A 27685-nucleotide genomic window follows, 5' to 3' on the forward strand; every position below is an offset into this window, starting at 1 on the left:
TTTATTGGTGCCTGACTGCCAAGCAGGGCACGGGCTACGTGGGCTCTACGGTCCTGTGCAGCGGGGCCCAGGCCGTGGGTGGGCACTACAGGGTCTCGGCTCCTACCAGGGAGAGGAATGGCCCCCAGGCCCATGAGGCAGTGGCCCGGGGCGGGGCCGGTCTGCTGGGGGTAGGGGGGGAGGAGAGGGTCATGCATGGCCACTGGGCTGGGGAGGGAGGGTGCTGATTCCAGGAGGCTTCCCTGTACATTCTGTGTCTCGGATGCTGCTCTGCCTTGGGGGGTGGGGGGGTCGGGGCAGGGGCTGCTCCTTCACATCACACAGGGAAAATACATTCTTGTCTGGAAGTATATTGAAAAGACAGGTTGTATACCAAAGTTTCTAGAAAAGAGTGGACAGAGTGGCAGGTTGATCCAAAGGCCTCCGGGAGGTGGTCAGGCATGGCCCACAGTACACCAAGCAGCTGGTGGCGGGGGAGAGACAGGAAACAGAGGAGGGGAGTGGGAAGGGCAGCCCCTGCCCACACTGGGGGCCCACAGCCCTGGTGCTGGAGGCTCTGCCCCACTCTCGGCTCGAGGTTGCAGGGCTACCTGGTATCGTGGGCCCTATCCCCTCTCAAGGGCTCGCCTCTTACACCCTTGGTCTCCCCGCTTCTAGGACCCTCTGCACACCCCACTTCCGTCTACCTGGCACCAAGATCCTGGAGAGGGCCTCTGGCTGACTTAGCGTGTCCACCTTCACGTGCCGGAACGCCTTGCACACGGGACTCTGCAGGTGCCTGCAAGCCAGGGGAACAGGGAGGGGTGTGCTCTAGGGGTTGGGGGAGCCTCCAGCGTGGGCGCAGGGGGGTCCTGGCTCTGCCCAGGATAGGAGGCCTAACCCCTTGTTCACCATGCTCGGCGCCTCGAGCCAGGGGGTAAAGATATGGAGGGGCAGAGGACAGCCCGGCCTCCCAGAGTGTTCTTAATCAGAGAACTTTCTGGAGTTTTAGCCCCAAGTGGAAACAGCCTTACCCTCGGCTCCCAGGGCACGACCTGGGTTCAGAGCCCAGCTGGTGGGGGGGGAGGGGTCTTTCGAGGCATAGAAATGTGCCTCCCATGGCATTTAGGGCCCCTGGCGGCCCGGTGAGGCGCTCATTATTACCCTGCCCACCCAGCTCTCCAGTGATGCCTGGGGGCGCCTGCATCCTACCCCTGACCCACCGCGCCTGGAGCTCACCTCCTCCACTCCTCCTCAGTCTCCCAGAACTCGTAGACCACGAAGGTGAAGCCGTCCGCCAGCCTCACAGCTGCGATGCTGAAAGAGAGGCTCCAGCTGGGGGGGGCCGCCCCTGTCCCTCTCGAGGCAAGCCCCCCCCCCCAGACTGGTCAGTTCAGGGAGTATCCCCCCCACCCAGGACAGGGCCCACCCTGCAAAGGGGCCAAGAAATACTCAATGAATTACAATCAAATGACACGTGAAAAGGTTTTCTGTTCATTTAAAAACCCTACCTACCTACTTTCCTTCAAAAATAAAAGCATCTTCCTCTTGCGACGCTGTCCTCTAGAATTGTTTCATTTAATGCTTGAAACAGTCTCGGGAGTTGGAATTGGACCAGCAGTGGCTCGGGGAGGCCTGCCTGGGGTCAGTGGGCCGGCAGGCCCCCTACCTCCCCTTAAAGAGGGCTGATCCTACCTGGGCCAGGGGAGGAGGCAGGGGGCTGCCTCCCCGAGCATGGCTGACCTGGCGGGGACAGGGGGAGGCTCTAGGATTCCACCCTCTCTAACCCCATCCCCATCGGGACCCTTGGCTGCGCTCCTGCCTTCTGCTTTCTCACAGCTCCGCAGAACAGAATGCGCAGCATCCCAGGAGGAGGAGGATTTGGTCAGGGGTGGCCGTCCCTGTAGAATCACGGGCCCTTCCAGCCCTAACCGCACAGGATCGAGGCTGCTGGTCGTAGCCTCAAAGCACACGTGGGGCTGTGGGCTCGTACTCGGGGAGAGGACGGGGCACGCGTGTCCCCCACTGACTGGACGTAACCCTTCCCCCGACGCGGATGGCACAGCTTGGGAGCGAGTTGGTTCACGTACGTTCAGTTACTGGGTGATGAAAGCCCCCGTGGGGACTGCATTTGTCTGGCTGACAGCACACGGGTTGCTTGGGGGGGGGGGGGGGGCGGGACGACAGGCAGGCAGGCGTGGGGCACAGGGAGGACAGGCCTTCCCACGCAGGCATGAAGCCCCACTGCGTCCCGCCTGCTGCCCTCCCTGTCCCCCGTTCTCGCCCACGGTGAGCGCGCCTCCACTCCCGGGGTCGCCCCACCTGTATGTCAGCGCCTCGACTGCTGGCTGGACTTTAACGTGGCCCCAGAGGCCTGTAGGACACCCCCACCAGCACACCTGGCCTCTCCCACCCTTCTAGCCCAGCACACAGCACCATCCCCTCTCGGGTTTAAGCCAAAGGCTCTCCACTCAGCCTTGCCTCCTCTCTCCACCTTCCTCCATCCCAGCCCCTCACAAGGCCGGTCAGCTGGGCTCCGAAACCCACAGCGCGGGAAGGCCTGCCCCTCTCCCGAGACTGCGGGGCCCCTCCTGGCCCCGGTCCCCACTCGCCCTTCTTCCCACACAGGAGACCAGACCACGTCTGCCTTCTCTCCAGCATCTCCCGCACGGTCCCGACCAGCCCCAGTTCTCTCTGCTGGTGTGACTGTCAGGCCACACCAGGTGCTGGCTTTGTCCCCAGACTCGGCACCAGCTGATCCCTGGCCCAGACTGCCCTTCCTCAGATCCTGCGGGTCGGGCTGCTCCTCGCTCTGGCCTCAAGCACATGCAGCCCCTCAACCCAGAGCAAACCCTTCCTGAAGCCCCCCTCCAGGACCCTGCTTCCTGGCCCCGTCGGGAACCCCCTCTCTCTGCCTGCCCCTCTGCCTCCTAGAATAAATGCTCAGCAAGAGCAGGGGCCTGCTTCCTGGCTGTATCCCCAGGAAGCAGGGGGAAGGTGCCTGTGCTCTGGAGGCTGAGACAAGCGAGCTGGGGGGAGAGAACCGCGGCAGGGACCGGAGGCTCCGGCTGCTCCCCGGTGGCCTGGGCCAGCAGCCCTCGCTCAGCGCCACCAGCAAGGCTGAGACGTGGCCGCGTCCAGCCTGGGCGGCAGGGAGCAGAGGGTGAGGCCCGGGGGCGGCCGCGCACCCGGAGTCAACGCAGACTGCCCCAGCCCCTGGCCTGGGTCCCTCACGGCCCCTACTCCACTGTCACCTCCAGCAACCCCAGGGAGGACGAGGAAGCTAAAGCCAGGGAGACAGAGTCCCGGCCATGTTCGCACGGCGGGGCAAAGCCTGGACCAACGAGGGGCTTCCCTGGGGCACGGTTTGTTCTCAGGGGGAGCCCGCCCTCCACCCCCAGGCCGAGGTGCCCGCGCCGCACCTCCCCCTCCCCCCAGCTCACTCACTGGAAGCAGTTCCTGGCCCCGGCGGTGCCCCGCACATATTGGCGCAGGGAGTCCACGAACTCGCTCAGCTGCTCAGGGCACACGGCCATCTCTTGCCGGACCAGCTGCAGGTGCTGTGGGACCCGGGGGGGGGGGGGGGCGTGAGCGTGGGCCGCCCGCCCCCACTCCACGCCAGCCCTCTCCTCCCAGGACCCCTCCCTGCCCCCTGGGCACATCTCAAGACCCGGCCTCCCCAGACCTTTCAGAGGACAGGACAACTGGCCAAAATAAAACCAAAGAAACCCATGGACACACAGGCCCCTTCTTTCTTACACATGAAACTGGCCAAAAAGAACTAGGACTTCAGAGCTCAAAGCTGCGTAACCCCACCAACGCAGGACAGCCAACAAGGGTGCTTAAAGAGGCTCTGCGGACGTCGGGAGCTGCCTGCAAGGCTCCCTGCTCCGAGATGCAGCCTCAGCAGCGCCCGGCAACCTCCACTTCTGCTTGAACCCGGGTTTTGGGGTCACTGGGCTGCTCACTTTGCTCTGAGCCCAACTATTTCGTCCAAAAGTAAAGCAGCCCTGGGAGGGCTGGGTGGCCAGGAGCTGGGGCTGTGTCTCCCCTGGTGGTGGTCCCGGGGTGGGGGTGTCAAGGTCAGGGAGCTGCCGACATCGAGTCCGGGCTCAGGCAGGGATGGGGCCACAGGAAAGGGACAGGAAGGGAGCAGGCCTCACCATGTTGGTGCCTTCTTCATCCGAGAGGCGCTGCTGAAGGTCAAACCAAAGGGTCTGAAACAACAATGCACAAAGACGTGTTGGAGACAGAGGCCACCTCCCCCAGGGAGGCTTCCAGGACCACCACAATGAGACCAGAGTACCCAGAGCCATCAAAGAGCTGCAGCCTCTCCACCGCAAGGTTCCAGGGGCTCTGGAGTCCCCAGGCGGCTGGACAGGACCCAGTCCACCCTCCATACACCGTGCTGGCTCTGCGGGGAGCTGGGAAGCCAGGCTGGGAGACCGACGGCAGACAGCCCTTCTGGCCTTGGCATGTGGGAGCACTGGGAAGCACAGAGGCCACCCAGACCTGCCCAGCGGGCATTCTGTTAGCGGGGGAGGGTAGTCTTGGGACAGGCAGCAGTGGGGGCTTGAGTCTCGAGTCCAGGATGCTGGGTTTTTGCCACAGCTGCTGGCCACAGCCCTGAGACTCCCCATCAACCGACCAGTCACCCCGAGTCCTAACCCCTGGCGCCTCGTGAATCTAACGGCCTGGCCTCCCACACGCCTTGAACTAAACACTTCGCCAATACATCTTGCTGAACTGTGCACGCAGAGGTTAGGTGCTGGCCCACCGTCAGCCCCAAGCAAGCAGGACCCGCGTGCATACTGCTCACGACCCCGAGCCGGTGTCTAGAACAGGGCACCTGACGGATGCTCTCGCTGTTCCAGAGCACAGAGCCCTGGGTGAGCGCTGGAGACTGGGTGTGAAGCCAGGGTCTCTCTCCTCCTGAGCCACAAATTTGTGATTCTTCTTCAACTTGGGCGCCTTTGTGCCTATCCCCGTCCACCCTCCACGAGGACAGCCTGCGTCTCCGGCACAGTCACAGACCCGGGTCCTTGCTCTCGCGCGTGGAGGAGGCACGAGTGGGAGACCCGCAGCTGGCTAAGGAAAACAGCGAGCGGTAATGGGGCATGTGACCTGTGCAGTCACCCCGTTGAACTTCAGAATGTCTGAGCAGGGGGCCCTGCGTGCTCCTTTTGCATGTGCCCGAAACGGCCTCGCAATTTCTGCAGCCGGTCCTGCGGAAAGTACCCACTTCTCAGAAACACGGCGCCGCTAGGAGCTTTACCGGAGGCCAGGGTGGGCCTGGCACGTCATCCTACAACCGCATAGGTGGCCCCTGGAGGCAGGGGCTGCAACTGGTTCCCCTGGCTTCTGCGGGCCAGCAGGGCCGCGGAGGGCGGAGGGCGGAGGGCGGAGGGCGGAGGGCGGAGGGCGAGGATGGCGGCGAGGCTGGGGGGTCTGCCCCGCCCCCTCCAGCGCCCCATCAGCCCCACCCAGGCGGAGCGGGCAGGCGCAGGTTGGCGGGCGGAGGGCCGGGAGAGCCCCGGCCGACCGGATTGGCTCCCGCCGGCGGCCTGCACCAATCAGAGGCCGGCAAGGGGGCCCCGCCCCGTCTCCGGGACACCCAGGTGCTCTGAGGGCTCCAGCCCGCTGGTTGTTAAGGCGACCGGGTGCTAAAAATAAGCCTCAAAGACCCGCCCCGTGGAGGCGCTCCGAGTTGCTATGACAACCGGGCCTCAGGGTCCCGCCGGGCCCTTTTCCCACCGCTCCCACTCAGCGGCCTCCGCCCTGCAGGCGGGTAGCGGCGCCTCCTTCCGGCTCCCCTCCAGGTCTGGCCTCAGCCTCCCTCGGCGGGGGGAGCCCCGCCCCCACGAATCCCTCAGAACCCCCAAAGCCATCAAAGTACTTCTTTGCCCTTTTGCCAAAGACGTAAAAAATTCAGCGAGGTAGGAGCCACGGAAAAGGTCTGTAGGCGCAGAGCTGGGAGCTGCCTGCTCCCGCAGGCAGGCAGGGCGCCCGGGTCCGGGTTTGGTATCAGAAGAGCCAGTAGCGATTGCTACCAACCGCTCTTAGGAGATGCTCGCCGCACGCAGGCTCTGGGCTAGGCCATGAAGACCTCATTTTCTTTAATCCTCACAGCAACGCTGGGAGGACGACTATCCTGAATACTTCTCTGTGGTTAGAGCGGGAATCTGAGGCTCAGAGAGGGTAAGTCACTGGCCCAGAGTCACACAGCCAAGTGCTGGAGCCGGGATTCAAATAGCAATCTGAGACCTGAGCCCATTGGTCAACCTCAAGGCCGCCTGTTGTCTTTCTGCCAACAAATGGTCATTGTTATGGGCTGACCTATTTCCTCTCCAAAATCCTATGTGCAAGTCCCACCCCTCGGCACCCGAGCACGGGACTATGTTTCGAAATAGGGCCTCTGAAGAGGTAATTAAGATGAGGTCCCATGGGTGGGCCCTGATCCAACTTGACCGTTGTCCTCAGATGGAGATCAGGACGCAGACGCGCACAGAGGGAGGACCGAGCGAGGACACAGGAAGAAGGCGGTGTCTACGGCCCAGAAGAGAGGCCTCAGGGGACAGCCTCATCTCAGACGTCTAGGCTCAAACCCCAGGCTGGGCTTTCAGCCCCGCTCGTGGTACCGGTTATGGCCACCGTGGGAGACTAATGCGGTCCTACTCTGAGGACCTACTGAGTGGTGAAATGTTCTCTGAAGACAGGATTCTGTAGAGACTGTGCCATTTTCTATTACCCGTGGACGTGCCAAATCGTATCTGGTCATTCGGGATGTTTCTCATCTCCCCTGGGACGTCGCAGTCCCTCATCCACCACCTTTTGGCATCACCTGCCCAGGCCACGCCCACCTTCGAGCAAAGCTGCAGGAAGCCTTGTCCCCTCGCCTTCCATGTCCCTGCTGACTCCTTCCTGCTCCTTTAGACGCCCCTCCGCCCCTCCGGGCTGCCCCCAGCCCTGGGACAGCTCCCCACCCCCAGCACCTCTCCTTGGACTTGTGCAAAGGACATTTTCTCCCTAGTCTTGTTCTCCATCCCCCCTTGCCCCCTGGGTGATGCCCCCTCCAAGGTCCCTGGCTCCTGTCCGGACTCCAGACCCAACCCTACACTCACTGGGTGCAGAGGACAGGGGAGAAGGGCGAGGGCTAGGCGGGCTTACCTTACTCTCCAGCCGTCCTATTAGTTCTGCCAAGCGGCTGATCTGGGCTTCCAGGCCCTCCTCCTTGGGGTCCGCAGTGACTAAGAAAAAGGAACGGAGATGCTGACGGTGGGCAGGGTGAGGCCTGGGGGAGGGGAGAGGCGCCCTCAGCCCTCCCAGTCCCACCTGGAGGCCCAGGCTACATCTGGGCCACCGCCAGGGCTCCCCACCCCAGGCCGCCACTCTCTCTCACCAGAAGGAAGACTCTTCCCTTGTTCCGAGGCCCCCAGCTTGGGGTTGGGGGCGTGGGGGGGCACAGCGCTTCCAGACCAGGTCTCCACCACGCCGTGGCTGGGCTTGCTGTGGTTCCGTCTGCAGTGAGTGGAGGAAACACACACATGAGGGAGGCTGCAGGACCCTGGCCGCTTCTAGCTTTGGCAAATATTAAGCACCTGCTGTGAGCGGAAATGTGCACAGTTGACCCGGTGGAGCCCCATTCCTGTGAGGCGGCCATGATGGCCTTGGTTTCCCCGAGGAGTAAATGAGGCCCAGAGACAGGTGCCTTCAGCAAGACCACACAGCTAGAGGGCAGTCGGGATCCGAACTTCGCTACATTCTAGGACGACACAGCCCCGGCTCTGTGCCCGGGGGGTTCCGTTCCAGGGCGGACACCGAGCCAGGCTCCCACCCCACTGAAGTGACAGCTTCCCCTCCCTGCCTCACTGGGGCAGGGGGAGGCTGGGTCTGTACCAGCTAGACAGCCCCCTTCTCTGAAAAAGGGAGCCCTAAGACACAGTCCAGAGAGGGCATAGAACAGCACAGAGAAATCTGTGCTCCCGACTTCAGCCAGGTCCTAGAGAGAGGGGCCAGGCCCCATGTGCTGTCCCTGCCCACTGCGCCCATGCACGCGGACGTACACACAAGTGCACAGCCCGGCACGCCCTGGCGGGCACACGCGACTCACCAAGCACGCTGCGGGGCCCAACAGTGGGGGCTCAACCAATGCTCAGGGAATGGCCAAACACCCACGTGCAAAGAGATGTTGGAACACTCACCGCAGACACACAGATACACCCGGACACACACACACCGCTGGGCACACCACCAACACGCCCTGTCCCGGGCCGCCTTCTGCCTTGGTACGTTCCAGACTCTGTCTCCCACGACCCCAAAAGCTCAGCAAGCCTCGCTCCTGTGCAGCAGGGGCTACCCCAAGTCTCTGGGGGAGGGAAAGGCTGGTGGAGACTTTGAGGTGTCCATCCCGATGCTCCACAAACCGGCAGCAAATGCAGCGTGGCCCTCAGACCACAAATGTGCGCAGCGGGAGTCCCACAGGGACCGCGGGCTGTGAACCAGTGGCTTTCACTCCTGGACAGGGGAGCCTAAGGGGACCTGCAGCCAGGGGACGGATTAGCTGAGATTCGGGGCGGTTTGAAGGGGGAGTGCATATGGAGATGGGACTCCCCATCGCGAAGGGCCCCCTCTGCCATCGAGGTCCCAAAGGAAGGTCCCAGCATGGGGCCGGGCAGGTGTACGTGCTGACACATGATGGGGCTGGCACAGCGCAGGGAATCGGCCGCCGACTGCACCCACCAACTCCTGTCCTACAGCAGGACAAAACCTGCAGCCTTTACTCCAGACAGTGACCAGAGTATGCAGGAAGTCTCTGTGTCAGCCTCCAGAGCTGGGGCTGTTCACTTTGGGGACCCTCCAAATCACGAGGCTGAGCGCAGACGGATGCAAAGCTGTGGGCTCAGCCACGAGGGACTCCAATCCAGCAGGCACGCTCAGGGGCCGGGGATCTGCATTTGACATCTCCCAGATAATGTGCCCACGGGTACCCAGAGCAAACAAATTTTGGCACCAGCGACCCTGAGCAGCCTTTGCAAGCCTATCTGGCTGGGACCAGCCCTCACCAGCCACACACCACGTGCTTAAACCCCCACGGGACAGCCACGGCCACCCTGGCCCCAGCGAGCCTCTGCCTGTGCAGATGCATGGCTGTGGTTCCCGTCCCGTTTCTGTGTCCCCTCGGCACCAGATGCATCGGCTGTTCTGGAAAGAAGGGGCAGAGGGGAATTGTCTCAACTTGGCACAGATGCTTTTCCTTGGCTTTTTGACATGCAAACATGGCCTGAGATCACTTAAATCACCTTACTTCTCTTTCAGTCCTGCGGAGAAAGTCAGGATTCAGGGCTACTCTTTCTTCAAGGCCTCTCTTTGCAACCCCAGTCCCTCCTTCTAACAGATGGAGGCAGGGCAGGCCTCGGGCTTCCCCAACACCATGCAAAAGCAGGTGCTGGGTTTTATAGCTACTTCACTGACGGCATGTGGAGACTTCTCTGGTTATGGCAACCATGTAGTTTCCTGAAATTATTTCCAGTTTTCAGAAGCGAGGCAAATAACAGAATAGTCTTGGGTAATAACGTAAGTGAGTGGTACAGGGATGTGGCAAATCGGTCAGACTCTAGGAAAGTCTTAACTCTGCCTGCACGTCCTGCACGCACCCCCGGCATTCTTCTGCACGTAGTGTCTCATTCCATCCACACACTCATTGAAAAGGCAGGTATAGAATCATCCCACTTTACAGTTGGGGAAATAGAGGCACAGAGAGGTGCAGCACCTTGCCCGAGGTCCCCCCAGCCCCCAAGCACACATGGCCCCTGCAAGCAGCAGACTGCGTGTGTATGTGCACGACAGCCCCAAGGGACACAGGGAGGTCCCGGGAACGCACCGGATCTGGCTGGTCTGCTCCTCGATGGCCTCCACCGCACTCTCCACCGAGCTCAGCAGCGACTGGATCTGATTGGCCGTCTCCTTCAGCAGAAAGCGTGTCACAAACTGGTCCACGTTGCTCCCGCCCTCGTACACCTGTGGAGGGAAGGGACGGGGCAGATGGGAGAGGGGTTACAGAGGAACTTGGGTGTTGGGGGGGGCTGAGCTGGGGGGGCACCTGGGGTTGGTGTCTCTGCCTTGCAGGAGGAAATGGGGACCCCAGTGCCTCCTGCATCAGGGGAACAGTAGAGTTCCTGCATCAGGGCACACGGGCTATGGATTCAGAGAAGACGTTTGAGCCCTGGTTTTACCACATACCAGCTCCTCATCTCTGTGACCATGAGAGCAGTCACTCTAGTATCTCTCCTGCAAGGTCATACAGGGGACTGAGTGACAGAATGTACGTAACATGCTCAGTGCCGTGCCTGCCCCATAGCAAGTACTCAATGAACAGTAGCTGCTATGATGAAGATGGTGAAGATGGTGGTGGTCATGATGATGATGAGGAGGAGGAGGACGAGGATGATGGTGGGGATGGTGGGGATGGAGGTGGTGGTGGTGATGAAGATGATGATGACGAGGACGAGGATGATGGTGGGGATGGTGGGGATGGAGGAGGTGGTGGTGATGAAGATGATGGTGATGATGAGGATGATGGGGATGGTGGGGATGGTGGGGATGGAGGTGGTGGTGGTGGTGATGATGGTGGGGATGATGGTGATGGAGGGGCTGAAGAGGATGGTGGTGATGACGATGGAGGTGATGGTGAAGATGATGCTGGTGAGGGGCTGGTAGAGATAAGCACGCTCACTGGTGGTGGCGTTCCTGATGTTCTCACTGACAGGGACAAAGTGTGACAGAAGAACAGTACACAACCCTGCCCCTCCCTCCTCCTCCAAGGATTCCTTGGGCTCCTGGGACTTCGTGATGCTACCCAGAAAAAAATGAAAGAAAACTCAAAAGCAACCAGAGAAGTTCAACGGGCTCCTCTCAAGAAAATGCCAGAGACTCCATCTCAGCAGAAGGGGGCAGCAGGGAGTCTGGGGGGAACCGAGAGAGGGAGATTCAGAGGCCATGAGAAGAGGAATTCTGGGTAGAGCAGGAGGAAAAGGGTTTCCACAGATTTCGCTCTGTGGTGCAAGACAGAATCTCCCCTTCTGTCAAGAGTCTGCAGCAAAGACATTTCTCAGGGCTTCTGGATCCAGCTGCGATCCCCTTGGCTTCGGAAGGCTTTACGGTGGAACTGAGAAGGTTCTGGCTTAGCTGGGTCACTCAAGGATGATAAGGGATCCAATAAGCACCGTGTTGGGGACGCTGGTCCCCGAAATGCTGTGCAGCGCTCCCGCCTCCTATGCCAAGACCGCCCCCCTGCCACCGAGCCAACTGCCCAGCACCTTGGAGGTCCACCCAGTCCCTGGCAAGGCGAGGGAAAACAGGGCTCCCAAGGACAGCAAATTAAGCCATCCATCACTCTGATCGGGAATTAATTAGCAATGTGTGCACAAGGGACACATGGCTAGAGACAGAGAGGGAAACAGAGACAGGGATGGGGAGCGTGGGGAAGACAGGCAGGCACACACAGGGAGGCGTGTGGGGTGGACGTCCCGTGCCAACGCTGGAGACAAGCCCCGACAGAGAGTGAATCTGTGGCAGAAGGTAGATAAGGCCCCCGTCACCTAATGCATTTCAGTGACTGATTACCCTCCCCAGCAAACGGCTGAAGTCACACTCAATCCAGTGATCAACGGGCCCTGGACAAATGAACGGCCAAAAAGATATAATGTTGTAAGAATTTAAATGCAAAGAGAGAGAGCCTGCTAGAAACCATCAGGCAGAAAAATGAGCTGTAAGTGTGTTAGAAGCACCCAGATCCGTGGCTGAGGTTGCAAAAGATCCATGAGTGTAACTGGTTGGCTGAATTCCAGAAAGACGAGTTATTTTCCAAGGAGTGAAACTGCAGCCTTTACAGATCTCTCCTCCACCACAATCCAAGCCTCAACCAGGAGACCAACTCCACCGATTCCAGAAGGAAAGGGTCAGATCCGGGAATGCTGTACCGGGTGGACACACAACAGGGAGACCCTCAGAAACCTGCAAATCTCTGACATGCTACCAGATGAGCGCCTTTCCAACAAACTATGCCTGGGAATGTCCCCCGAAATATCTAGGGTCGAACCTCAGAAAGAACTCTTGCTTCGGGGAATCATGAAAAGAGCAGCAGTAATAGCTGCAATTAAATTTAAAGTTACAGAGGTCAGGAAAAGAAAATATTAATCATAGCTTAATTTTGATCACACCGGATTATGTCAATAAAGAGGGCAGAAGTATGGAACAAATATCTGAAGATCTCAAATTCTTTTAATTCCACAAGAAGGTATAGGAAGTGTTTTTTATGAGCTAGGTACAAAAACGGGAGGAAGCGCGCTCACAAAGCTCCTGTTTTCCAGGTGGCCAGTGGAAAATGAAAGCTACAGTGTTTCCCTTCGAAATCACAATCAATGCCATTAACAAAGCTGACCATCAAGTGGCAAACCGAGGAACAAAGGAAGCACGCAAATTGGGAAGCATAAAAGATTCCAACAGCAGTCAGAGCAGACGGATTATAACCATAAAATCCAGCAGAAAGCAGCCTCAGCTCCCTCGTGTTAACACGCAATCCCAGACTTGATGAAATGAGAGCGACACGGAGGCACCTCTAAACCAAAACAGCGCAAGATTAACAAAGTCAAGTCTGTGCAAAGAATCCTGCCACCAAATTTGGTCAAATCAAAGGACAAGTCACAGTATCACTCGAAGATGCCGTAAACACGGCCATGGAGGGGCGCCTGGGTGGCTCAGTGAGCTGAGCACCTGCCTTCGGCTCAGGTCATGATCCAAGGGTCCTGGGATCGAGCTCCTGCTGAGCAAGGAGCCTGCTTCTCTCCCTCGGCCTGCTGCTTCCCTTGCTTGTGCTCTCGCTCTCTCAAATAAATAAAAAATAAAAATAAAAAATAAAATATGTTAAAAAAAAGAAGAAGACAGCAAGAGGGGAAGAATGAAGGGGGGGAAATCGGAGGGGGAGACGAACTATGAGAGATGATGGACTCTGAAAAACAAACAGGGTTCTAGAGGGGAGGGGGGTGGGAGGATGGGTTAGCCTGGTGGTGGGTATTGAGGAGGGCACGTTCTGCATGGAGCACTGGGTGTTGTGCACAAACAATGAATCATGGAACACTTCATCAAAAACTAATGATGTAATGCATGGTGATTAACATAACAAAAAAATAACAGCAAAAAATAAACAAACATGGCAATGGGGACTCAGATGGACACAGCCACTTCATAAAGCAATTTTGCTTTATATCCAGAGCCTTGTACTGCTTATTCTTTGACCCAGTAATTCCACTTTTTTTTTTTTTAAAGATTTTATTTATTTATTTGACAGAGAGAGACACAGCGAGAGAGGGAACACAAGCAGGGGGAGTGGGAGAGGGAGAAACAGGTTCCCCGCTGAGCAGGGAGCCCGATGCGGGACTCGATCCCAGGACCCTGGGATCATGACCTGAGCTGAAGGCAGTTGCTTAACCAACTGAGCCACCCAGGCGCCCAGTAATTCCACTTTTGATCATCCATCCTTAAGAAATCATGCAAAATGTGCATAAATGTTTATGTCCCAAGATTACAGTATTACTCATAATAGCAAAAACCTGGTAATAATCTAATATGCCCCCAAAAGAAGAACAGTACATTTAAATACTAATATTTAAAAAGATGCTTCTGGACAGTTTTAATAACGTGGGGAAAGTGTTAAAGATATTAGGTGGGGAAAAAAAGTAAAACATAAGTTTTTGTGTGCACAGAACAGTATTAAGTATATTAAAGAAACACACATGGGGACAAAAAGGCTCAGAGGTAATAAGGTAATAAACTAACAACAGCGGTGAGGAACGTTGGGAGTAGAAATTTGAAATTCTTCTTCATACTTTTCTCTATTTCCTGATTTTGCAAGTTGCACATGTAACATTTATATAATAAAAACATAACCAAAGTCTATATGCATCAAACAACATGGCTAAAAATACAGTTAGGGAACACATTAAAAATACAGAGATTAAGTCATTTAGTGTGACAAATTAGCTCGTCACTGTCCCAGAGGACAGATAAATCGGACAATAATAAACACGAACGGAAAGAGCATTGCCAGGAAAGTGTGAAAGTCTTCAAAACGGAGAAGATTATTACCGGGTCTCCTGCCTAGTACAGCCTCTGGGCTAAGTCTTCCCTTGTTTTGGAGCTACTCTTAAAACCCTGTAGAATGTAGAAGAGGGATGATACTGCAAATAATTCTCATCTACAAAAGCACACATGAGGGGCGCCTGGGTGGCTCAGTCGGTTAAGCGACTGCCTTCGGCTCAGGTCATGATCCTGGAGTCCCGGGATCGAGTCCCGCATCGGGCTCCCTGCTCGGCGGGGAGTCTGCTTCTCCCTCTGACCCTCCTCCCTCTCATGCTCTCTGTCTCTCATTCTCTCTCTCAAATAAATAAATAAAATCTTTAAAAAAAAAAAAAAAAAGCACACATGAATTTTGTCTGGACAAGGGTTGTCACTGGGGACGGGTCAGTTCTGCATTTATTCACAAAGTCACCCCAGAATTCCTGGTTGCTTCTGTACATGGTGTGGATTTTTTGAATTTTCCTCTGAGTTAGCTCTGGCATCTTACCCGTCCTCACATTAATTCATGAGTCCTTTAAATATTCACATTCCTTATACAGGAAGTAGAAAGCAAAAACGAATAACAAAAGTAATTAACTTTGATTATTGAGTCATGGAAGTAAGGTCAAAATTAAATCATGAAAACCTTTTTAAATAGAGACAACATGGTAAATGATATAAAGATTTTGCATGAAAAACTGTATACACAAGCCAAGTATTTATAAATGAGTGATGTGACCTCTGTATTTCTGGGATTAAAATTACTGAAGAAAATTCCTATCTATGGAGACAAAAAAAAAAAAAAAAAAAAGCCTTAAGGCCTTAAGTGATTTTCTCAATTTTGAAACCAAAACTTAAGAAGGAGTGACTGGTGAGGGGGATGCCTGGGTGGCTCAGTCGGTTAAGCATCTGCCTTCAGCTCAGGTCATGTGCCCAGGGTCCTGGGATCGAGCCCCGCATCAGGCTCCCTGCTCAGCAGGAGAGTCTGCTTCTCCCTCTCCCACTCCCCCTGCTTGTGTTCCTGCTCTCGCTCTCTCTCTGTCAAATAAATAAATAAAATCTTTTTAAATACCTGTAAGAAAAATAACAATGTTGGGGTTGACAAAAATGAGAGAACGCATGCATTTTTACATCTGTACGAGACACATGGTTTCCCCTCTTTAGTAATACACACGTCCTAACACAGAAGGGACAGCCATTATCAAATTTCCTATTCTGGAAAGTATGACCCACATCTGCCTCTCGAGCATCCACGAGGTCATTATCAAAACAACTCAAGCACTGTATCATGAGGAAATCACACCGTGTGAGAGAAGCGGGGAAACCCGGGGGGCTGCTCGCTTCCATCCCCCGCACAGTGAAGCCTGGGATGAGCAGGGATGCAGCAGAGGTCAGGGAGATTGAGGGAGGAGGTGCCGCCCTCCGAGAATCACAGGTGCAGTGAAAACATCCAAGGTCAAGCCTGATTATCAAAAGAATGTAAGCAATGCACTTCACATGTGGAAAAGAGCAGCAACCACCAGCCTGGGCAGGTAGGAAGGAGAGAAGGCCCGAAACTGTAGCTACAGTAGGAAACATATCAGGAAATGTAAAGACACTTGTCGAGGGGCTGGTTATGAGAAACTAAAACAGGTAAACTGGGGCGCCTGGCTGGCTCTGTTGGTTAAGCACCTGATTCTTGATTTGGGCTCAGGTTGGGATCTCGGGGTCGTGGGATCGGGGATGGAGCCCCAAGTCAGGCTCTGCGCTCAGTGGGGTGTCCGCTGGGCTTCTCTCTCCTTCTCCCTCTGCCCCCCCCCCGCTTGCTTGCACGCTCTCTAAAATAAATAAAATCTTTAAAAAAAAAAACAAAACAGGCAAAAGTGTCACACAGAAATTTTCTAAAATGTAGCACAACAGGACAAAAATTAAAACAAGACTAGAGCTATAGAAGCAGATGTTTTTGTTCAATTTAATCTGCATGAAGTGCCTGTTTTGGGTCAAAGAAGCTTTTAGATTTAAAAAAAAAATAATCAACAACATACTCTGCATGACAGATCGCGAAGCTGAACGTGTCTGTGACCATTTTGTTTAAAACTGCACTAAAATGGACATAAAAAGTCCAGCACTTAACTGAACCCAGGATTGACCTCAAAAACCTATGAAAAGACAGCCCCTCCCCTGCAGAGGACCTTGACCCCAGCCTCCTGGATAAATTCTTTCTATTTTTGAATAGAAAAAGGATTCTGTGGCGGAGAAGCTGATTCACACACAGCAGAATCTTCAAGCCCACCTAAATTCATTCCCGATCAAGTCCGAGACAGACCCAGGGAACGCAGCCCTGTGACGGAGGGATAGGGCGCCCGTCAGGAAGTGAAGGACTGTTCAATAGAAGAGACTCTAAGAATAGAATCCACCCCACCAATCGCTGAAGAAGAATCACGTCATCAGAAAGGCAATTTAAAAAACCCACTACCACCTCCTAAGACGGAATTTAACGAAGGGAAGGCAAAAAATACACATACATATTTTTTTACAGGCTGAAGAGGATTCTAAAATAAGAGCTGGTATTAATATTGTCATTAGCGGAGAAGTACCGGAGGGACGCACTTGAGAATCCCGAGCCAAACAAGGACGGCTGACGCAGCAGAGGGGGGGCTGCAGAATTGGGGGGGGGGAGGCAGCAGGACGCGGCCCAGAACTAAGAGGACCGCGCGGGACACACGAGGAAGCGAAGCGCACTAGCTCACGACTCAACACGGACGGACGGTGCGAGTGAAGCATCTGGATTAACCAACGAGCTGCATTTCTACCAACACAACTCGGTTAGAAAACAAGCCAGAAAAAGGAATGTCCACCGCCGCCGCAAACACAGTTACAGTCGCCACTAGAAATGCCCCGAAGGCCGCACCGAGCGTCACAGCGCACGCCTTCCCAGAGTAGCATCTCCAACCCGGCCCGAGTTCTACTGGGAGACGTTAGAATCCGCTCCTTGGTGGAGAACGAGGTCTCCCCGACGAAGAGTTATGACCAAAGTCCAAGAAGTAACCGTGCATGTGGGTGACACCTCGAGAGGGCACAGCTGGGAGGTGGCTCCACCTCGAGGGGTCCCATGGGGGCACGTGGGGCACGTCCCCCCTGGGGCCTTCAGGCGCGGAGCTGGGCTGCTACCCCGGTCTGGGCAGGGACTCCAGAGTCTGGGCTCTTTCCATGCTCCCCTGCAAACCCACTGCCCGCCTGCTACATTCAGAACGTCCGAAGTCCGGACAGATGAACAATGACAGGCAAACGGTCTTACACGATATTTAAAATAGGCTCTAGGGGCACCTGGGTGGCTCAGTCGTTGAGCGTCTGCCTTCGGCTCAGGTCGTGATCCCAGGGTCCTGGGATCGAGCCCCGCATCGGGCTCCCTGCTCGGCGGGAAGCCTGCTTCTCCCTCTCCCACTCCCCCTGCTTGTGTTCCCTCTCTCCCTGTGTCTCTCTGTCAAATAAATGAATAAAATTTTTATAAATAAATAAATAAGCTCTAAGACACCAAGACCCGTGATAGCAGGGCAGGAGGAAAGGAATGGAAATGTGGGCGCGTGGAGGCTCAGGATCAGGCCCAGCTTTTCTGAGACCTGGAGGAAGAGAGCGATTCCCTGATAGAAGCGGGCCAGTAACCGAGTACCATTTGAAAAAGCGTACAGAATTCATCTTACTTCTGTCCGGACAGACGGCAGGAGCCTAATGATAAAAAGCCACCTCTGCTCTATGCCGGGCCCCATGCTAAGCAGCCGGGAGACCTTACTTCCTTCAATCCCCCTGAGGACTCGAAGGTGAACACTGTATTCCACAGACGGAGAAACTGAGGCTCGTGGGGGGGAAGGGACTGGCTCGGGGTCCTTCCACCAGGTCGACGTGTCCCTCAGCGCAACCCGCTCCCCGCTCCCTCCCTGCACGCCTGCTCCGTGTGCTACCCACCCCCCACCCCCCCCCCGCCCCCGGCTGCTCACTGGCCCTCTGGTTACCCCCACCGCCCCCCCCTCCCGGCGAGCTCCACGCCTCCCACCGGGCGGCCCCAGCTTCTCTCACTTGGCCGCCCGCAGCTACGGCCATCAGGCTACGACTCTGCAGGCTCCCTCCTCCGAGCCTGTGTGCATGGCCACGAAACGGGGCGGTGAGAGTGACGGTGGGTATACTACGGGGCTGGCCAGTGTGCCTCTTCTCGGGGTGCCTGCCCAGCGGGGTGCAGGCCCCGAGGCTGGGGCATGGGCTGCTTCTGCCCCTGAGTGGCAGCGGAGAAGGCGACGCCCAGCCCCCAACCTGGCCCCGGCTCCCTGCCTTCGTCCTCCTCCAGGGCACCCGAGGCAGGGACAGGGCTGTGGGCAGGGCCGCTGGAGCCGCCCCCAGACCTCTCTCCGGGACACGTAGGGACCCCAGCAGTGGGCCTGCTCCCAACACTCCCAACCGTCCTGCCACCCGGGTAGGGTTCTCACGCCGGACACTGGGCAAGCCCTCGGCCAAGGGCAGCCGAAGGACCCCGCGTCTCTCCGGCCCCTGGGGTCCCGCAACCCTGCTACAGGAGGGCCTGAGACTGTTGGGGACCTCACCTGTCCGAGGGCGCCGGAGGGCTCCGGGAGGCCCCTGCTCGCTTTCTAGGACCGCGAGGCTGGACCACCCCGAACTCCAGGAAACGGCCTCGCGCTCCAAACCAGATACCGCAGGACCAGGCCATTCGCCGAGCCCCTCCATCCCCCTGCCAGCTTCCATCAGCTCCCTCTGGGAGTCCCAAGTAAAGCCCACCCCAGAGCCCGACCCACCCAGCACTTGGCATCCCCAATCCAGGCCCCCTTGGGTGAGGATGCCCAGGGAAAAATCTCAGGCCCCGGAGCCCCAGGGGCCACCCACGCCCCCTGACCTTCTTGGTGTAGCCCATGGCCTTCAGGACAGAGTGATTCAAGGTCTCCAGGGAGGCCAAGACGTCCTCATAATCCCCCATGTGGTCCACAAAGTAATCTGAGGGAAGCGAAAGCAAAGGTCAGGGTGAGAGGAGGAGGACCCCACGCTACCCCTCGGGCCCTCCCAGGAATCCCACCTGTGCCCCCACCACTCCCGAGTCCCATCCCGCCACCCCAGGCCCGGTCCCTGCAGAGCTGGGCACCTACCGCACAGCTCCTTGGTGTCCACATGGCTGCAGAGAGAAGGAGGGAGACTCAGGTGAGGCCCGTCCCATCCCATCCGCTCTCCCCCTCTGCAGCCCAGGCTGTCGCCACACCCTGTCTGTCGTCATCCTCCATGCTGGCCCCATGAGCCCTGCTTCATAGATGAGGTCAAGGATGCCAGCCCTCCCAAGGACGGAGCAGGGTCCACATCTGCATGTCCTCTGACCCCACCACCACTCACTTCCTCTCCCCCACTCCGCTACCCATGTCGTGAGCACATGGGACCCGGAATGGGGCTAAGCGAGGGGCTGGGAGAAGGGAGGGAATGGACAGAAGGTGGGGGGCCCATAGCTAGTACAGGCTTCCCCCGGGGCATCCCCGTCTGTTGGGTCCTGGGGCTCTCGGGGGTCCTGGGACAGCCCTCCTTGTCCCTACCCTCGCCCTGGTGTCCCACGTCCCCATTCCTACACCGTGGAGAGGATTCTGCGCTTCCTCAGAGGAGACTAAGCCCCAGAATGCCACCCACGCTGGGGAAGGCGCACGCAGCAGCCTCAGAGCAGAGACGCGGTGGTGGGGCGTGCTAGGGGCAGATGCCAAGGGACCCGAGTGTCTGTGCAGGTTCTGATGAGCTGGCCCCTTCTGGGCCCCAGTTCCTTCACTGAGAGGAGGGGCTGCCCTGGGCTGGAGAGCTCCTGGAACCCCAGGTCAGTAAGCTGTGTCTGGGAGAAGGCTCCTATGGCCAAATAAACCTGGGTTCAGAGGCTTTGGAAGCCCTGTCTTGGAGTTTCCTCCAAGTCACATCCCATATTAAATGTTCTGACAAGTCCTGCAGAAAGGAAACCTGTTTAATTGTGCTTAAGTGAGGATTTCAACCAAAGCCTCCTCCTCCCCCATCCCGACCCAGCTGGCCCAACACAAAACGCACCAGGACAATGAATAAACCAAGAGGCACCTGCCCTGGCCCTTTGAAAACTCCCTGGGGGATGGCAGGAAGCGCTCAGAAACCTCCATCTGTTGGCAGAAACCGAGCCCTTCACGGGGTCTGCAGCAGGAAGCTGTTTCCAGGGGCCTTCCCCAGACAGGGACACCTGCCCACCCTGGTCCCCAGCCTGTGCCTCCCAGGACACTCTCAGCCCCAACCTCTGGTCCAGGCCACCACTGGGCTGGGTCCCTTGCGGGCAGGCCTGGTGGCAGCTTCTTGTCCAGACCACCTCCTGCCTGTCTCAGGGGACCCCAGCTCATCAAATCTGTTCCAAGCAGCATCCCCGGAACTCTGGTCCCCATGCCTGCGTAGTCCCGAGGAAAGGGATGGGCTGCGGGGTGGAGAAGGGGGCTGGGCCTCATCCTGCCTGGGGAATCCCAGGGAAAGACGAGGTGGCGGGGTCGGTAAGTATGCACTTGGCTCAGGGACGGGTCAGGCCAGTGTTTTTGGTTAGTTCTGAGATGCAAGTTCGGGGAGTCACGAAGGGGCTTAGCTAGATAAAGAGAAGCGGGGTTAAACTCAGAGTTACGATTAGTATCTGGTCCGTTTGGTTTAAGACAGGACCAGTGAGGATCAAGGTCACGGAGTTCACATCGGGACTGGGGATGAGCATGAGGTGCCAGGGTCAGAACTGGGTTGAGTGGGCAGGAGGCAGAGGTCACTACCAACTTTCCCTTTTCGTTACCCTGTGGACACAACGCAGAATTGAGGGTCTATCCCTCTTTAGCCACGTGTGCTCAGGAAAGACCAACGTGCCAATGTGATGTCAACGTGCCCACTCCCCAGGTCACCCCGGCTGGTGGGGGCCAAACAGATCGGACTTTGGGTCAGCGAGTGTGGGGAAGTTTCGGGTCTCCTACCCCTCCGGGGGAGTGGGAGACAGAGACGGATCACCTCGCTGAGGGGAAGATGGTCCTCCCCAGAGCCACTGCGCCCCCCAGCCCCAGCAGCGGGGGCCTGGCTCACTTGGTGTTGTCGGAGTCGATCGTGTGGAAGAGATCCTCTAGTTCTTTCTCGTTGAGGACACCATCTGCGAAGAAGAGCTGGAACTCCTCCAAGGACAACTTCCCATCGTCTGCAAGCAAGGGAGGAAGGAGGTTGAGCAGCTGGTGTCTAAGAGATAAGACATCCCCAGATCCAGACGGTTCCCAAATCAACAGATAAACTCTAGCCAGATAATCTCCGCCCGCCCAGTGAATGCCCAAATTAACCAGTAAACTCCAGGCCACAGAAAATCACCGACTCATCCAGCTGGTTCCCAAACCAACACACCAGCTCCCATTTACAGATAATCCCCAAGCCAACAAACACAAGAAGTAGCTAATTTGCTCGGGCTCATTTACTGACAGGTTCAACGAACAGCACCTGCTCCCGGCCAGGTGCTCTTCTCTCCCGATTCGCCTAGCCACCTGGGGGTGGGTACGGCTTACGGGAGCACTGCGCCGACAACCATTCTCTCTTGCTTCCAAATGCCCACATAATCCGCCCCCCCCCCCAATACCGGCATCATCTCCAACCCCAGCACCCAGGTCCTGACTCAGGGGAGGGAACACCTCCTCACCACTCTGCCCCATCCACGCAGCAAACTTTGGACCCAAACTTTCATACCGTCTGATGGGAGACGGCTGCCCACAGCCGTCTGGTTCTCACCCTGCCAGAGACCCAACCGTGAAGACGCCAAACCGCACGGGAAGGAAGCGCCATGGGCGCCAGTGCCTGGGGCCCCCCGGCACTGCCCAGCCTCTGTGGGCCTGGGATGGGAGGGGCCCCACAGCCCCTGTGTCCCACCGGTCCCACCCTCCGTCTCACCTCTTCTCCCTCCGCCTGCAGCCCCCCTGGGCACCAGCATCTGCGGGGGGACGTCTCATGGGCTGGGGGCAGGTGGTCACAGACGGAAGGGCTCGCGGCAGAACCAGTGACTCTGGGAGACGCAGTCCCCAAGCTTCCCCCTCTGCAACTTCCTTCTACCTGGGCGCACCTGCTGATCTCCGCCCCTTCCTCAATGATCTCAGACCAGTTCCTGCTGCTCCTTAAAGGAGCCACGTCTGTGGGAGGCCGTGGAAGTCAGGGAGAGGGAAGCCCCCAGCCCCTCGGCACAGACCCCCTGCCGTTACTTCCAGCCAATCTGCAACCAAAGTCCCTACAAGCCCATGTGGTACCTCTGTGTGGATTAGAGAGGCCCCTTCCTGGTCCGGGACGGAGAAGGGGGACCGGGACACAGGGTTTGAGCAGAGGGAGAGAATCTCCAGCAGACCCCCCACTGAGCGGGGCTCCATCCCAGGACCCTGAGATCAAGACCTGAGCTGAAACCCAGAGTCGGACGCTTAACCGACGGAGCCACCCAGGCGCCCCCATTCTTGTATTTTAAAGGCTCGGGATGATCTTTCTCTGCACCCGCAAACTCTGCAAGGGCTCCAAGCAGGACACAGGTACCAGCTCAGCAGAGGGAGATCCTCGAACCTTGCATGGCTTCCCTCCACCTGTCTTCCCTCTGGCCCATCAGGCCTACAGTGTCAGGGGCTGGGAGAGAGGGAGAAAATGAATGTGCGGGAGGTGGGGGGGGCTAAGGGCAACCTCCCCTCGCGCTTCTGACATCCGGGCTCAAGGCTCACTGTCACAGAGGGAAATTAATTTGTAACTTTCAAAAACAAGAGTTCCCCGCAACCCCCAACAAAGCAGACAAGCCCCGCCCCGCCCCTACACACACTCACAGAAAAAAACAACCGTGAAGAGGACTTCACGCTACCAGCTGTGAGCTATGCAAGCTCTACGGTGCCTCTTTCTGTCTTTGAAAGAGAGGAGACTTTCCAAGTTTCCCCTGGCAAGACTGCTGATAAAAACAAGGAGGCACCGTGCAGAAGAACCGCGGCCGGCACACGGGCCTCATTCCATGCGTTCGGTCTTCACAAGACTCCCATTTTATAGAGCGGTAAACCGAGACACAGAGCCACTAAGGGATCCACAGCTGGGGCTAGAACCTCGGCCAACTGGCTCCCAAGTCCATGTTCTCACCCCAACCCCAGGGCACAGTCTTCTGGTGAGACCCCCGACCCTGGCCACGGGGCCGTGTGGAAGGGCTGAGGTCTGCGCTCAGGGGAAGTGTGCGGTGATTGATTAGTCATGGCTACCACGGGCACAGCGGTGGGGGTGATGGGGGCATCTCTCAGCCTCCATCTCCTCCTGCCCGTCCAGGTCCCTCCACCCAGTCTGCACTCAGGAGAGCAGGCACAGAGCCGCCCGCCAGGCCTCCCGAGCACAGTCTGCTGGGCTGACATTTACCTTAAATGTCCTACCACGGCCCTAATGAACCCCGATCAGCTAATGAGGGAGGTAACAGCTCCTACCCAGGCCTCTGTACCATCCGAGGAGCGGGCCTGGCACCCCCACTCCCAGCAAGGACACTGAGCGGGCCGTTTGCAGGTGTCTTTGCTAATGAGCATGAGCTCAGCCCCTGTCACAGTGACCTTTCAAATGCCAGGACTCTGCCTGAGTCCATGTCCCTGGAGAGAAATGCACTCTGGCACTCACCCCTCCGCTGGACGCCACCTGCCCACCCTTCCAGGCTTCGTGCCCCGGCTGCGGGCAGACCCCTGCCCCTCGGCCTCCCCTCAGGAGCCACGACGGGTCAATGAAGACGCCTCTGCCCCGGGAGTCGCCAGCACAGGCCAGCCCGAGCGCCTGGTCCTGGGATCCCGGAGGCTTACGCCAGGAGACCGTGCCCCATCTTGCAGCCCCGGGCATCGCTCCTGCGGATGCCGGGGACAGGACCAGCACCCACCTGTGGGCGACCTCCGTGTGCGCCGTCGGCAGCTCCAGCTGCACCTGCGAGCATACTCGCTCCCAGCCCCTCCCCCAGGCGTGTTCTCCATCAGAGCTGTCTACACTGCTCCCCAGTCGAGGACCTGCAGCCCCGCGCCCTCGTGCTCCGGGCCGTGCTTCGGTCATCGCTAAAAAGGGGGTGATGCTTCTTATCCCAGCAGGAGCAGTGAGGCCCCGGGGAGGTCGATGAATGGGTGCTCGGTGGCCGCCGGCAGACCCCGGATGGGAAACTCCCCGGGGAGCGCAGGCGGGACCCAAACACCTGTTGGCAACCACGGCGTCCACGCCCACAGGTGGCGTCGGGCTCACGGTTCCCCACGGCCTGGGCACCCGGACTCTGCAACAGCCCCACCAGGGCCTGAGGGGGTCCTGGTGCCATCATGCCCACTTGCCGATGGGGAAACAGAGGCCCCAAGCATTTGCTGACTGGCCTGAGGTCACAGGGCTGGCAAGTGGCAGAGCCAGGACTGTGACGGAGAAGAGACTCCACCTCCTCACAGGATCCGAAGCTCCTCTGGGACCGACATCACACACACCTTAGCCTGGTGACACCCCCCCAGGGCTACTCAGCGGCGGTGGCCGGGAAGACCTGAGGCCCCAGAAGGAGGATGGGCTCGGCCTCTGTGGGGGCCGCAGAGCAAAGTCGAGGGACCCCACAGCTGTGCTCAGGGGGCAGAAACACGGTCTCTGACAGGGCAAGAAGTGACTAGGAGGAGACCCCATCCGTCCCCGAAGGGAGGCCAGCGCACCGCCCCCCCACACCAGGCGGGTCCACGCACACTCGGTGTGTCCAGCGAGGCAGAGCACAGCCACGCAGACCCGCAGCCGCCGCGGGGAGACCCGCAGCCAGACTCCCGCTGCGCCCCACGGCCGTGCACAGCCGCACTCAGCAAGGAACAGACCCCACAGACACCTGCGAGGACCCTACTGTGTGCCGGGCATTCGGGCCCATGACGCGGACAAGCCTGCACTCCTACCGGCCGGGAGCTCAGGATGTGCACAGATGACCACGCGGCCCCAGGCCACGGCACCCTGAAGACGCCTGCATCAGGGATCGAGCCCCTCAACCCCCTGCTCCAACCTCGGAGGCTGTTTGGGCCCAGATGCCACAAGCACTTCTCGAGGTCATTGAAGTTCCCCCACATCCCTCTCCCTCCTCCAAGTGGAGCTGCTGCTGAGAGTCCTGTGTCCCAAGAGGCCTGGGAGGGGCCACCGTCAAGCCCAAGGAAGGGGGCAGGGCACGGAGACCCCTGGGCCCTGACTTCCAGTCCAGGCCTGTGCACCCCCATCCCCCAAGGCCTCACACTCCACCCCCCAACACCATGGGGGGGATGGGTCAGCAGTAACCCCCATGGTCACGGAGGGGGTGCGGGGACCCAGGTTAGAGCTGCCACCTGTAACTCCAGCCCACGCAGGACAGGTGCTGGGGCGTGAGGGCGTCCTGTTGCCCACCCTTCCCACATCCCCTCCCTGCATTTTCCCAACAGCCGAGGACACAGGCACGTTAAGTGTGATCAGCCCACTTTAGAGATGGGGAAGCTGAGGCCTGCAGAGGGACTGTGTCTTGGCTAAAGGCCACGGAGCGTTGCTCTGGTCCCGGGTATAAGGACAGCGATGTTCATATGAAGTTGTGCTACTCTTTGCTGCAAGTGAGGCTCAGGGGGACCCTTGGGAAACCTGGCCCTTCTCAGGCCCCCACCTCCCTTGTACAGCGGAAAGCCTTTCCAAGAAGCCAGGAGCAGTGCAGTGCCAGGAACCCACTGGCCCCGACAACGTGCGGCTCACATCGTTGGGGAGGACCCCTGACGTGGGGAAAAGTCCGGGCATCTGCAGCACAAGCTCGACTATCTTCCTGCAGCTGGGCGACCCTGAGCAAGTCACTTAACCTCTCTGGGCCACCAGGGAATTGTCAGAACAGGAGCAAACAGCACCGAGTGCATGAGTTCGTGGCGAGGAAGACTCGCGCCAGGGCCTGGGAAGGGCCTAGAGTGAGGCTGGGGGCTTCCTTAAAGGGTGGTCGCTGGGCGCCCCCTACCTGGGCTGCTCTGGTCCAGCCCAGCTGCATGAGGGCTAACGTTCACCGAGCACCTACTATATGCAAGACATCTGGGCACCACGGACACCAGCTCACTGAATCCCTGTGGCATCCCTACTAAGTAGGAACTATGGGAATTCCACGGTATAGACAGGAACTGAGGCACGGGGCAGAGCCAGGATTCGGCCTTCTGACTTCAGGGCATCCTGTCCTTTTAACCTTTAGGTGCAAGGCTGTCCACGCCCCTACCCTGGGCCCCTGCCCCTGAAGCATCAGAACAGAAGGAGCCGGGGCCTCATTCAGGGGACAGCCTGGGAGGGAAACTCACCGTTTTTGTCGGCCCGGCGGAAAATCTGCAGAGAAGAAAAGTACAGTCAGCGTGGGCCCCAGCGGGGCGGGCGCCCTCCAGCGGCTTCTGACTCATCTTGGGATCCCACTCGTCCCAGGGGGCAGGGGTGGGGCGGCCTGGGAAGCGGAGCAGCCCCTCCCCCAAGAGGAGACCCTGGCGGGGATCCAGGGCGGGGATCCAGGGCGGGGATCCAGGGCGGGACGGAGCTTCGGAGCTTCGGGCAGAGCCCTCCCAGGGGCCGAGGAAGCAGCGCCCACTCTCCTTCTGGGCCGCCAGCCTGCCCACGGCCACGCTGACAGACGCGCGCATACGCGGACACACATGCCCGCGGGTGTGCTTTCGGGGCGAGCGGTCCACGCGGCCGCACCCACTGTGCTATGCTCAGTCACACACTCGGCATCCGTGGCCCCCGGCCGCAGCCACTGCACCCCTCCCAGAGCCCCGCGGGAGCCCCGCTGTCCTCCAGGGAGGTCGGTTAGGTCTAAACAGAGGTGTCCGCTAAGGGAACCTCGAGGCCTGGTGACTGGGCCAGCCAGGGACGGGACTGGATTATTTTTCGGGGGGCAGGGGGTGGGTGGAAGCCGGCCACCAAGAGCTTGGAAACCCAGCTGCAGATGCGAGGTTCCGGCTGCAGGGGGAGGGGAGGGGGGAGGTGACAGCCACCCCCCCCAAAACCTGAGCTGAGACCAGATGACTACTCCTCCTGGTATTTTTAGGATGAGGGGAGCCACGCTGATAAGAAGGAGTGGGGGGTGGGGGGCAACACCCCCTCGGACCATCCCACCTTTGGTTCTTGCCCCAGGGCCAAGAATAGATGTCCCCGCCCCCAAGCACCTGAGACTGTGACAAATTGAAGCTGCAGCTCAGGAAGGGCTTCTCAGGCATCACCCCCTTTCTGCAGCCGAAACCCTCGTCTGGGGTACTTGGGCAGGAGCCACTGTGGCTGGGGCAGAAGGGGGAGCAAAGACCAGAGCACCCGGGCCCTCCCCAAAGCCCCACCCTGGGCCCCTCCACACCCCCGCTTCTGACTCTGACTGCAAAGTTCCCGGAGACCAGGGGTCCCCACCCTCAGGGGTCCGCGATGGCCACGCCAAACAAGCAACCGAGGCAGACCTCGTGATGTGGCTGCAGGCGTCGGCTCCCCCCGCCCCCATCACTCCGTCTCCCAGATGAAGAAATGGAGGCTCGGAGCCCACACGCGCCAGCCTGAGAAGGACCCTGGAGCCCACTACCCGTCCTGTTAGAAACAGGAAGGGTCTAGACAGGGCTTCCCTGCAAGGGTGGGC

At 58.4% G+C, this 27685-nt stretch overlaps 2 protein-coding genes across 5 annotated transcripts in view; one reads left to right on the top strand and one right to left on the bottom strand.

Moving 5' to 3' along the window:
• Positions 1-774, top strand: part of SLC38A8 (solute carrier family 38 member 8) — a 35632-nt gene extending 34858 nt beyond the window's left edge. For 2 of the 4 annotated variants that reach the window (XM_064580807.1, XM_064580806.1), the window contains one exon: positions 658-774. In XM_064580807.1, coding sequence (XP_064436877.1) covers positions 658-721 — 64 coding nt within the window. In that variant the 3' untranslated portion in view covers positions 722-774. The remainder of the gene's footprint in view (positions 1-657) is intronic. The other 2 variants (XR_010408088.1, XR_010408087.1) reach the window with 2 other exon arrangements.
• On the bottom strand, positions 1-26516 carry NECAB2 (N-terminal EF-hand calcium binding protein 2). The gene is made up of 12 exons (XM_045890295.2): positions 26379-26516; positions 21163-21271; positions 19218-19243; positions 18971-19068; positions 9860-9996; positions 7379-7497; positions 7147-7226; positions 4143-4196; positions 3427-3539; positions 1219-1296; positions 687-778; positions 1-463 (listed from the first exon to the last, which is right to left on the bottom strand). Exons 4-12 carry the CDS (start codon positions 19049-19051, stop codon positions 435-437), a joined length of 783 nt encoding a protein of 260 aa, XP_045746251.2. The 5' UTR covers positions 19052-19068; positions 19218-19243; positions 21163-21271; positions 26379-26516; the 3' UTR covers positions 1-434.
• Between the last annotated feature and the right edge of the window lie 1169 nt (positions 26517-27685).

Source organism: Mirounga angustirostris, unplaced genomic scaffold, assembly GCF_029215605.1.
Source record: "Mirounga angustirostris isolate CCGP_5_RB_7025 unplaced genomic scaffold, mMirAng1.0.hap1 SCAF_16, whole genome shotgun sequence".
Lineage (NCBI taxonomy): Eukaryota > Metazoa > Chordata > Mammalia > Carnivora > Phocidae > Mirounga > Mirounga angustirostris.